Source organism: Lepidochelys kempii, chromosome 20 (assembly GCF_965140285.1).
Source record: "Lepidochelys kempii isolate rLepKem1 chromosome 20, rLepKem1.hap1, whole genome shotgun sequence".
NCBI classification, from domain to species: Eukaryota; Metazoa; Chordata; order Testudines; family Cheloniidae; genus Lepidochelys; species Lepidochelys kempii.
The window spans coordinates 27,001,156-27,012,386 of record NC_136399.1 but is presented as its reverse complement, the minus strand read 5'-3'; the positions used below and the strand labels follow the sequence as shown (position 1 = coordinate 27,012,386).

Below are 11,231 nucleotides of genomic sequence, written 5' to 3'. Positions count from 1 at the left end.
GTCCCCCACAGCCCCAAGGCCAGGTGCCGATGGAGCCTGCAACCTCCCTCCCCCCACGCCCCCCAACACCCCTGCCTCCCCCCATACAGGCTGTGTCACCCACCTCCCCCCACATCCCCTGACTCCCCCTACACCCGCTGGCCCCCCACCTCCCCTCATAGCCCCATGCCCCCACTTCCCCCCACACAGCTGAGCCACCCACCTCCCCCCAAACGCTGCGCTAACTCCCCCCGACACCCCCTGTCCCTCCCCCACCACACCTTGCCCCCCTGCCCCACCCCCTACCTGTCAGGGTCTCCCCCGAGCTCAGCTGGGCCCAATGAGCTGCGGGTGGTGCTGGTTCTCCTGGCTGGACAGACCAGCCCAGGGAGCCCCCGCACCGCCCCTCACTCCCCTCTGCCCTGTGGGTCTGCTCTGACCAGGTCACGCTGCCCCCCTGGCTTCCCACAGCCCAGACCCCAATGGTGCCTCTGGTGCCGCCCCCATTCCTATGGCACATGGCTGTCTGTCTGTCCGGCGCCCGTCTGGCCCTGGCGCGCCTTCCCAGCCCATCCTGTGGCCTGTGGGCCCCCGGGGTTATTATGTCCCTCCCTCTTCAGGAGCCAGATGTGTGGTGCCCCTCACTCCCGACCCACAGCCCCTGCTAGCCCAGCCCTGACCCCCCAGCCCTGCCGGTGCCCCTCACTCCCGACCCGCAGCCCTTGCTAGCCCAGCCCTGACCCCCCAGCCCTGCCGGTGCCCCTCACTCCCGACCCACAGCCCCCAGCCCTGACCCCCAAGCCCTGCCGGTGCCCCTCACTCCCGACCCGCAGCCCCTGCTAGCCCAGCCCTGACCCCCCAGCCCTGCCGGTGCCCCTCACTCCGGACCCGCAGCCCCCAGCCCTGACCCCCAAGCCCTGCCGGTGCCCCTCACTCCCGACCCGCAGCCCCTGCTAGCCCAGCCCTGACCCCCAAGCCCTGCCGGTGCCCCTCACTCCCGACCCGCAGCCCCTGCTAGCCCAGCCCTGGGGTCCCCCCGCTTTGCTGCAGCCCCCTGCTAGCCCAGCCCTGCCCCCCCCCCGACTCTGCTGGTGCCCCTCCCTCCTGACCCACAGCCCCTGGGCCCCCCAGCCCTGCCGGTGCCCCTCACTCCCGACCCGCAGCCCCTGCTAGCCCAGCCCTGACCCCCAAGCCCTGCCGGTGCCCCTCACTCCCGACCCGCAGCCCCTGGGCCCCCCAGCCCTGCCGGTGCCCCTCACTCCCCACACGCAGCCCCTGGGCCCCCCAGCCCTGCCGGTGCCCCTCACTCCCGACCCACAGCCCCTGCTAGCCCAGCCCTGACCCCCAAGCCCTGCCGGTGCCCCTCACTCCCGACCCGCAGCCCCTGCTAGCCCAGCCCTGACCCCCAAGCCCTGCCGGTGCCCCTCACTCCCGACCCGCAGCCCCTGGGCCCCCCAGCCCTGCCGGTGCCCCTCACTCCCCACACGCAGCCCCTGGGCCCCCCAGCCCTGCCGGTGCCCCTCACTCCCGACCCGCAGCCCCTGGGCCCCCCAGCCCTGCCGGTGCCCCTCACTCCCGACCCGCAGCCCCTGCTAGCCCAGCCCAGGGTCCCGCCCCCGGCCATGCAGCTGCTGTTGCTCCCCCCCCGCCCCATTGACTCACTGCATGAGTCACCAGCTCGGCTCCGAACCCACTTACCCCCCTCCGCTTCCTGGCAAATATTTACAGCGTCTCTGCAGTAACGGGGTCCCCTGGGCCAGGCTGGGCTGTGGGTTCCCACCGGCCCTGCGCCCCCCAACCGTGGGCACCCGGCCCCGGCCGCTCTGCTGGGGGGACACAGCGGGGAGCCAAGCGCAGCCTGGGGCCAGTTGGGAAAAGCCCATCCCCCTCCGGGGGGGCTGCCGTGGCCGGAGCTCCGACCCCCCCGCACGACCCAGCGCATCGGGGAACTGGGGCTCAATCCGAGGAGGGAGCTGGAGGAGCAGGGGGAGTTACAGAGCCCCCACCCCACCCAGCAGGTCCCGCTTTTCCACCCCCTTGTGAGAGCTTCCCCGTGCGGGGGGGGGCAGGGCTGGGCTGGGCTAGCAGGGGGCTGCGGGTCGGGAGTGAGGGGCACCGGCAGGGCTGGGGGGAGCCCAGGGCTGGGCTAGCAGGGGGCTGCGGGTCAGGAGTGAGGGGCACCGGCAGAACTGGGGGGAGCCCAGGGCTGGGCTGGCAGGGGGCTGCGGGTCAGGAGTGAGGGGCACCGGCAGAACTGGGGGGAGCCTAGGGCTGGGCTAGCAGGGGGCTGCGGGTCGGGAGTGAGGGGCACCGGCAGAACTGGGGGGAGCCCAGGGCTGGGCTAGCAGGGGGCTGCGGGTCGGGAGTGAGGGGCACCCGCAGAACTGGGGGGAGCCTAGGGCTGGGCTGGCAGGGGGCTGCGGGTCGGGAGTGAGGGGCACCGGCAGAACTGGGGGGAGCCCAGGGCTGGGCTAGCAGGGGGCTGTGGGTTGGGAGTGAGGGGCACCCGCAGAGCTGGGGGGAGCCCAGGGCTGGGCTGGCAGGGGGCTGCGGGTCGGGAGTGAGGGGCACCGGCAGAACTGGGGGGAGCCCAGGGCTGGGCTAGCAGGGGGCTGCGGGTCGGGAGTGAGGGGCACCGGCAGAACTGGGGGGAGCCCAGGGCTGGGCTAGCAGGGGGCTGCGGGTCGGGAGTGAGGGGCACCGGCAGAACTGGGGGGAGCCCAGGGCTGGGCTAGCAGGGGGCTGCGGGTCGGGAGTGAGGGGCACCGGCAGAACTGGGGGGAGCCCAGGGCTGGGCTAGCAGGGGGCTGCGGGTCGGGAGTGAGGGGCACCGTCAGGGCTGGGGGCTCAGGGCTGGGCTAGCAGGGGGCTGTGGGTCAGGAGAGAGGCACCCCACTCTGGCCCTGCATGGGTGTTCCCGCCCGCCCCATGGGTGCCACGTCCCACATTCCTGGCGAAGGGGGGGGGCAGTCTCCCCTGCACACCTGGCCAGCCACCCCCAGGGCTCCCACGTCAGGGGCTGACAGGAGCAGGGGCGGGGATCCACCGCACAGAGTGACCGGCCTCCCTGGCCCCCCACCCCCGTGCACTGGGAGGGGAAGGGACCCCCTGGAGGTCATAGCCAGGCAGGGATGGAACCCAGGAGTCCTGGCTCCCTCCTCTGCCATTGCCCCCCATGAGCCTGACCTCTGCAGCCAGCCCCAGATGCCCCTTTGCCGCCCCCCTGGCCTGGTCCTGTGGGGGCAGGGGGTCCCAGGGGTCCCACCCACATGCCCCAGAGCTCTGCTCCTCCCAGCCCCACGGGGAGTGGGACAGAGCAGGGGCCGAGGTGGGGGGCTCAACTCAGCACAGCTGGACAGCCAGGCCCAAGGAGGAGGCAGGACCGAGGGGTCCCAAACACCAGGCCCAGGGTCACGGGGGGAGGGAGGGGGGCTGGACGTTCAACGCCAGGGCTGAGCTGGGGGGGGGGCAGCACATGACGGGGGGAGCTGGTGTCCTCACTCACTCTAGTGGGCAGCATGTGAGCCGGGGGGGTGCGGTGGGGGCAGCATCTCAGCCCCACACACGTTGCCATGGAACCAGGCTCAGGAGACCTGGCTCCCCCCTTCTCTGGGTGCTCATGGCCCTTGGCTGCCCCACGGGGGACTGGGGGGGGGCAGGGAGCACAGTGGAGGGGCTCAAAAGTCATGGCCGGGAACTGGGATGGGGAGGGGTGCGAGGGGCTGGGGGGCCGGGGGGCCAGAGGAGGGGTGAGGGGGCCAGGGGAAGGGGTGAGGGGGCTGGGGCAGGGGTATGGGAGCCGGGGGGGGCAGGGGCTGGGGGTCCAGGGGCAGGGGAGAGGGGGCCAGGCCTCAGCCCGCCCGTCCCTGCCCCGCCGGGCTCAGGGCTCCCAGGGGACTGGCTGATCCCTGGCCCCACGTGACGCCGGGTCTGATCCCATAAGAGTCTTTGGGTGCCGGGCGGTGCAGCCATGGGCAGCGCGGGGCCGAGGACGGTGCTCATCACGGGCTGCTCCTCGGGCATCGGGCTCCGCCTGGCCGTGCAGCTGGCACAGGACCCTGGGCAGCGCTTCCAGGGTGAGGGGCTGCGAGGCGCGGGGGGGCTGTGGGGAGCCGCAGGGGCCAGGGCTGCAGAACGGGGTGCGTGGGGGGTGCAGTGCCCAGGGGCTGCCAGGCCTTGCTGGCCCATTCGCTGCTCCAGCTGCCCCCCCCCCGCCGCACTCGGGATCCCTGCAGGGAGAGTCTGGGGGGGCTTTTCCAGCCCTGGGGGGCCAGCAGCAGCCTCTGTGCCCAGCATCGCCCGGGCTCCCAGCACGGCCTTGCATTGGGGGCTGCAGTGAGGCCCAGCTGCGGGGGTGGCCTGGTGCCCCCCAGCCAGCGCCCCACCCCCACCCGGTGCCCCCCTCCAGCCCAACCCTGCCCCATCCCCTCCCTGGCACCATCCCCCGGGGATTATCCCGGTGAGCAGATTGCGGGGCCGCCGGGAGGGCACTTGCATAACACCTCCCCCCCGACCCCGTGCAGCTGAGCTGCCAGCCCCAGCCAGGGCGTGACCCCTCTCCCCCCCCCCCGGCAGCCCGAACACCCCCCAGCCCCGCCCCACTCGCTAACACGGGTCCTGGCCCCAGCAAATGCCAGCTGGGTGGAGGCAGCTGCCTCTGCTCCAGGGCTGCCCCCCTGTTCCTGTGCCCCCGTGCCGGGCAATGGGGCTGGGCAGAGTCAGGTGCATGGGGCAGGCCCCCCTGCGCCCACCCCCACAGACATGCCAGGGCTCAGCAACGTGGGGATTAGGCCCAAAGCCTCTTAGGGATCGAGAATCCTGGCTTGGCCCCTTGACCCCGCCGCTCTGGGCCAGCCCTTCCCCCGTCTGGTGCCCGGCTGGGGGGCAGAGCGGGGGGGTCTGTTCCAGGCTGGGGTGGCAGGAGGAGGGGCCATGCCAGGCTGGGGGGGCAGGGTAAGGGATGCCAGGCTGGGGGGGCAGGAAAGGGGGGGCTGTGCCAGGCTGGGGTGGCAGGGTGGGGGGAGGGGCCATGCCAGGCGGGGGAGCAGGGTGGGGGGTGCCAGGCTGGGGGGGCAGGGAAGGGGGGCCGTGCCAGGCTGGGGGGGCAGGGGGCAGGAGGAGCCCAGGGGCCTGGCTGGGCCCTGTGTCGCCCCCTCCCCTCAGACCCGCTGCGCCCTCCAGTCATCGCCACCATGCGGGACCTGCAGAAGAGGGAGAAGCTGGAGCAGGCGGCGGGCGCGGCCCTGGGCAGGACCCTCAGCATCCGGCACCTGGACGTCTGCAGCGAGGCCTCGGTGGCCCAGTGCCTGGGCGGCATCCCCGAGCGCCGGGTGGACGTGCTGGGTGAGGTGCCGCCGGGGGGCAGCAGGGGGCGCTGGGCTGCAGGGGGCGGGGGGCTCAGCAGGGGGTTGGGGGGACGGTATGTGGGTGGATGTGGGAGCTGGGCAGGGGGAGCTGGGGGGGCAGCAGGGAGGCTGTGCCATGGGGGGGGACAGTGGGGGGCTGTGCTGTGGGGAGGGGGGACAGCGGGGGGCACTGGGCTGGGGGGAGCTGGGGGAGCAGTAGGGGGCTGTGCTCCGGGGAGCTGGGGGGACAGCGGGGGGCTGGGCTGTGGGAAGCAGGGGGCAGTAGAGGGCACTGGGCTGGGGGGGACCTGGGGGGACAGCGGGGGGCTGGGCTGTGGGGAGGGGGGACAGCGGGGCGCTGGGCTGTGGGGAGCTGGGGGACAGCGGGGCGCTGGGCTGTGGGGAGCTGGGGCACAGCCGGGGGGCGGCGTTGCCGTGGGCTCAGCAGGGCTCTCTCTGCCCATGTGGGGCTGGGGGGGCCGGGGGCTCTGAGCGTCTCCCCCGCAGTGAACAACGCGGGCGTGGGGCTCATCGGGCCCATCGAGAGCATCAGCATCACGGAGATGAAACGCGTCTTCGAGACCAACTTCTTCGGCGCCGTGCGCATGGTGCAGGCCGTGCTGCCCGGCATGAAGCTGCGCCGGAGTGGCCACATCGTGGTCATGAGCAGTGTCATGGGGCTGCAGGGTGAGGGGCAGCAGCACCCGGGGGGCCGGGCACGGGGGGGTTCGGCGAGGGGGTGTCGGGGAGGGGGCGGGGGGCCGTGGGGGGGATGCAGGGGGCGGGGGGTCAGGGGGCCGTGGGGGGGATGCAGGGGGAGGTGGGGGGGGGCAAGTGGGTTAATGGACCCCAATGGCCCCCCCAGGCACACTGCCCCCCAAGTTCACCCCCCTCTCCCCAGGCATCGTGTTCAACGACGTCTACGCCGCCTCCAAGTTCGCCATGGAGGGTTTCTGCGAGAGCCTGGCCGTGCAGCTGCTCCAGTTCCACGTCTTGTGAGTGCCGGGGGGGCCCGTGGGCGGGGGCCCAGGGGGGCCCCGGGGGGGTGGGTGCCCAGGGTCGGGCCGAGGGCCCTCAGTTGCTCCCCAGGCCAGGCCAGAGCACAGGGCTCAGGGCCCAGCCCCGGGCCAGGCCTGCTGCTGCCATGCGCCTCGGGGGCTCGGTGCGGGGCTCAGGCTGCCCACGTACACGGAGCCCCCCGCTCTGGATCCTGCCCCAGCCCCCAGCTCCGGAGCCCCCCGAGCCCCCCGCTCCGGAGCCGAGCGCCCGCAGCCCCCCACTCCGGAGCCCCCCGAGCCCCCCGCTCCGGAGCCCCCCCCCGGCCCCCCACTCCGGAGCCGAGCGCCCGCAGCCCCTGAGGCTCGGCTTCCCGCAGCGTGTCCCTGGTGGAGCCGGGCCCGGTGAACACGGACTTCGAGCTGAAGCTGATGGAGGACGTGTCCCGCTCCGAGTTCCCCGGCACCGACCCGGCCACGCTGCGCTACTTCCAGGAGGTGTACCTGCCGGCCTCCCGCGAGATCTTCTCCGCCATGGGCCAGAGCCCCGAGGACGTGGCCAAGGTGGGCTCACCTCCCCCGGCCTGCGGCTCCCTCCCCACAGCAGGCCCCACGGACCTGGGGAACTCCCTGCCTGGGGCTGGTCTCCCGTGGCTGCCCAGGCTCCCTGGCCAGCCCCACACCCACTGCCAGGAGCAGGGGCTGCCACGCCCCGTCCCCCCAGTGTCTGACCCCCCCAATGTCTGGCACACCGAGCCCCCCGCCAGTGTCTGCCACGCCCAGCCCCAGCCTCCCACTGCTGGGCCTCACCCAGCCTAGAGAATCAGCTGAAGTACCGAGTGCTGGGGAGGTGGGACTCTCCTGGACAGACCAACGGATGGGTACTGGGGGGACAGACCAACGGATGGTGTCACGGAGTCCCTGGGCGATGCTCTGGAGCTGCTCCCCATGCAGCCAGGAAGGACTCTGGGAGCAGCCTGTCTGCAGGACACACAGCTCACCCGGCTTCCCCCTTCCTGGGTCTGACCTCGGAGCATTCAGCCTCCTCTGCCCCTCCGTGCACTTCCCACAGCCAGTCCGCCCAGGTGGGGTCCTGGGGAAGCCAGAGGGTCCTGCCCCCCAACTCCGCAGTCAGATGGGACTCTCAGCCAGCCAGTAAAACAGAAGGTTTATTAGACAACAGGGACATGGTCTAACACAGAGCTTGTAGGTGCAGAGAACAGGACCCCTCAGCCGGGCCCATTTTGGGGGGCAGTGAGCCAGACAACCATGTCTGCACTTTACTCCACGTTCCCAACCAGCCCCAAACTGAAACTCTCTCCAGCCCCTCCTCCTCTGGGCTTTGTCCCTTTCCTGGGCCAGGAAGTCACCGGATTCCTTTGTTCTCCAACCCTTTAGCTCTCACCTTGCAGGGGGAAGGGCCCAGGGCATCAGTTGCCAGGAAACAGGGTGTCGGCCATTCTCTGTGTCCAGACCCCTGCACACACCTGCCCTCTAGGGCTCTGCAACGACCATACACCCTTATCCCACCACCTAGATACTTAAGAACTGCCTAGGGGAAACTGAGGCCCCCCCCACACTATTTAGAGGAAACATTAAGAACAGTCCCGCTTCGTCACAGATGGGTGCCGGGGGGACAGAGCGACGCAGGGCAAGGAGTACGAGTGGGGGATGGCTGGAAGGGACGTACGAGGAGGGCAGACAGAAATGGGGTGTGAGTGGGGAGCAGGCGGATGGGGCAGTGCATGGGCCTGGGCTGGAAAGGGTTAACCAGCGGCCTGAGGCTGGTGCCAGTGGTGGGGGCTGTTGAGGGGTGGGTTTGAAGGGGGTCGTCCCACTGTGGGGAGCAAGGGGCTGGATGGCCTGGGTGGGGGGGGCTCGTGCTGGTCCCTGGGTGGGGGCGGGGAAGCCCAGTAGCTGGGCTCAGGGCGGGGACAGCTCGGGGCAGCTGGGGGGCTGCCTGCAGCGGCCGGGTGGGCAACTGAGCCAGGCGGGTGGGAGAGTCGGTCGCGGGCTCAGTGCCGGGCTCCGGGCTCTGCCGTGGCCTGGCCGCAGGGCCCCGAAGCTCCTACAGCCTGAATGAGCTGGAGAAGACACAGGGGAAAGTGAGGCACGACTATTGCAATACCGCTTCCAGCCACTGGGGGCACGCGAGGGTGGGACATCTGGGGTGTGGGTGGGCAGGGGCGGACGGGGCAGGCAAGCCGTGCGGACGAACTGACAGACGGACGAGGTGAGCGAGCCGTCAGGACAGACAGAGGGGGCAGGCGAGCCATGCAGACGGACGGAGAGACGGACGGGGCAGGCGAGCCGTGCAGGACGGACGGACGGGGCAGGCGAGCCGTGCAGGACGGAGGAACGGATGGACGGGGCGGGCGAGCTGTGAGGACGGACGGATGGACGGACGGGGCGGGCGAGCCGTGCAGGACGGATGGACGGACGGGGCGGGCGAGCCGTGCAGGACGGACGGACGGACGGGGCGGGCGAGCTGTGAGGACGGATGGATGGACGGGGCGGGCGAGCCGTGCAGGACGGATGGACGGACGGGGCGGGCGAGCCATGCGGACCGACGGATGGACGGACGGGGCGGGCGAGCCATGCGGACCGACGGATGGACGGACGGGGCGGGCGAGCTGTGCAGGACGGAGGGATGGATGGACAGGGCGGGCGAGCTGTGAGGACGGACGGACGGACGGGGCGGGCGAGCCGTGCAGGACGGAGGGACGGATGGACGGGGCGGGCGAGCCATGCAGGACGGACGGACGGACGGACGGGGTGCTGACCCCCCTCTCCCGGCAGGCCGTGGTGCAGGTGATCGGCGCGGCTCGCCCCCCGTTCCACACACTGACCAACCCGCTGTACACGCCGCTGACGGCGCTGAAGTCCGTCGACCCCTCGGGGGAGCTCTCCGTGCGCACCTACCACAGCCTGCTCTTCGACTACGGCGCGCTCTTCCGCCTCAGCGTGCGGGCCCTGAGCTGCCTGACCTGCCGGTGCTGCCGTCGCAGGGTCGCCCCTGTCTGAGCCCGCGCCCCCCGGCACGCGCCCCGACCTGCCGGGACCCCGAGCCCCGGCGGCTTCCCTTCGCCGCTCACAGCGTTCCCTGGACTTCCGGCTGAATTTCTCTGGGCTCAACTTCCAGCCGCTGGATCTTGCTCGACCGACGTCTGCTGGACTGAGGAGCCGGTTATTAAATCTCTGGCCCCCACGTAGGTACTGCCAGCCTGGGACCGGCTCCCCCCTGCACCGACTCTGCACGCCGTCTAACCCTACAATCCTTCTCGCCGCTCTTCTCTGAGCCCGCCGATGTATCAGCCTGTCACGGAGTCCCTGGGCGATGCTCTGGAACTGCTCCCCATGAAGCCGGTCAGGACTCTGGGGCAGTCGCCTTTCCGTGAGCAGCCTGTCTTCAGGACACACAGCTCACCCGGCTTCCACCTTCCTGGGTCTGACCTCGGAGCATTCAGCATCCTCTGCCCCTCCGTGCGCTTCCCACAGCGAGTCCGCTCAGGCAGGGTTCTGGGGAAGCCAGAGGGTCCTGCCCCCCAACTTCGCAGTCAGACGGGACTCTCAGCCAGCCAGGAAAACAGAAGGTTTATTAGACGACAGGAACATGGTCTAACACAGAGCTTGCAGGTGCAGAGAACGGGACCCCTCAGCTGGGTCCATTTTGGGGGACAGTGAGCCAGACAACCATGTCTGCACTTCACTCCATGTCCCAGCCAGCCCCAAACTGAAAACCCCCTCCAGCCCCTCCTCCTCTGGGCTTTGTTCCTTTCCCGGGCCAGGAGGTCACCGGATTCCTTTGTTCTCCAACCCTTCAGCTCTCACCTTGCAGGGGGGGAAGGGCCCAGGCCATCAGTTGCCAGGAAACAGGGTGTTTGGCCATTCTCTGTGTCCAGACTCCTGCACACACAGGCCCTCTAGGGCTCTGCAATGATCATACACCCTTACCCCACCCCCAAGATACTTAAGAACTGCCTAGGGGAAACTGAGGCACCCCCACACTATTCAGAGGAAACATTAAGAACAGTTCCACTTCGTCACACAGCCTCCTTCTGGAGTCATGGCCCCAGAACTGGGCACAGGATTCCAGCAGCGGTGGCATCAGTGCCAAATCCAGAGGGAAAATAGCCGCTCGGCTCCTACCCGAGATTTCGCTGGTCGTGCACCCCAGGATCTCATTAGCCCTTTTGACCCCAGCGTCGCACGGGGAGCTCACGTTCAGCTGATTCTCCACTGTGACCCCCAACGATTTTCAGACTCCCTGCGCCCGGGATAGAGCCCCCCAACCTGTAAGAGCAACCTGCATGCTTTGCTCCTCGATGTAGACATTTCCATTCAGCTGCGTTAAAACACATGTCGTTTGCTTGCACTTTGCAAGTGGTCCGGATCGCTCTGGATCAGCGACCGGTCCTCCCCCAGTATTTACCACCCCTCCATTTGTATGTGTTCGGCAAACTCAATCAGTGATTTTATGTTTTCTTCCAGGTCATGACACAGCTGTTAAATAGTGTAGGGCCAAGAACCGCTCCCTGCGGGACGCCCTGGAAACACCCACTGGCTGACGATCCCCCATTTGTAGTTACCTTTGGAGACCTTTCGGTTAGCCGGTTTGTAATGCAGTTCATGTGGGCCATCGGTCTCTTTTTAATCAAAATGCCAGGTGACAGCAAGTCAAAAGCCTTAATATTAGGTCAACACTGTTACCTTCACAGGCATCCGACAAGGTGGGTATTCACCCACGAAAGCTTACGCTCCAATACGTCTGTTAGTCTATAAGGTGCCACGGGACACTTTGCCGCTGGTAGAGATCCAGACTAACACGGCGACCCCCCTGATACTATTACCTTTGTCAGCCGAACTTGTAATCGAATCAAAAAAGGCATCAAGTTAGTTTGACAGGATCTAT

At 69.5% G+C, this 11,231-nt stretch overlaps 1 protein-coding gene across 1 annotated transcript; it reads left to right on the top strand.

The window, feature by feature from the left end:
• The first annotated feature begins 3,817 nt into the window (after positions 1 to 3,817).
• Positions 3,818 to 9,758, top strand: RDH8 (retinol dehydrogenase 8). The gene is made up of 6 exons (XM_073318526.2): positions 3,818 to 4,055; positions 5,161 to 5,322; positions 5,832 to 6,011; positions 6,226 to 6,319; positions 6,700 to 6,883; positions 9,119 to 9,758. Exons 1-6 carry the CDS (start codon positions 3,950 to 3,952, stop codon positions 9,341 to 9,343), a joined length of 951 nt encoding a protein of 316 aa, XP_073174627.1. The 5' UTR covers positions 3,818 to 3,949; the 3' UTR covers positions 9,344 to 9,758.
• The last annotated feature ends 1,473 nt before the right edge of the window (positions 9,759 to 11,231 follow it).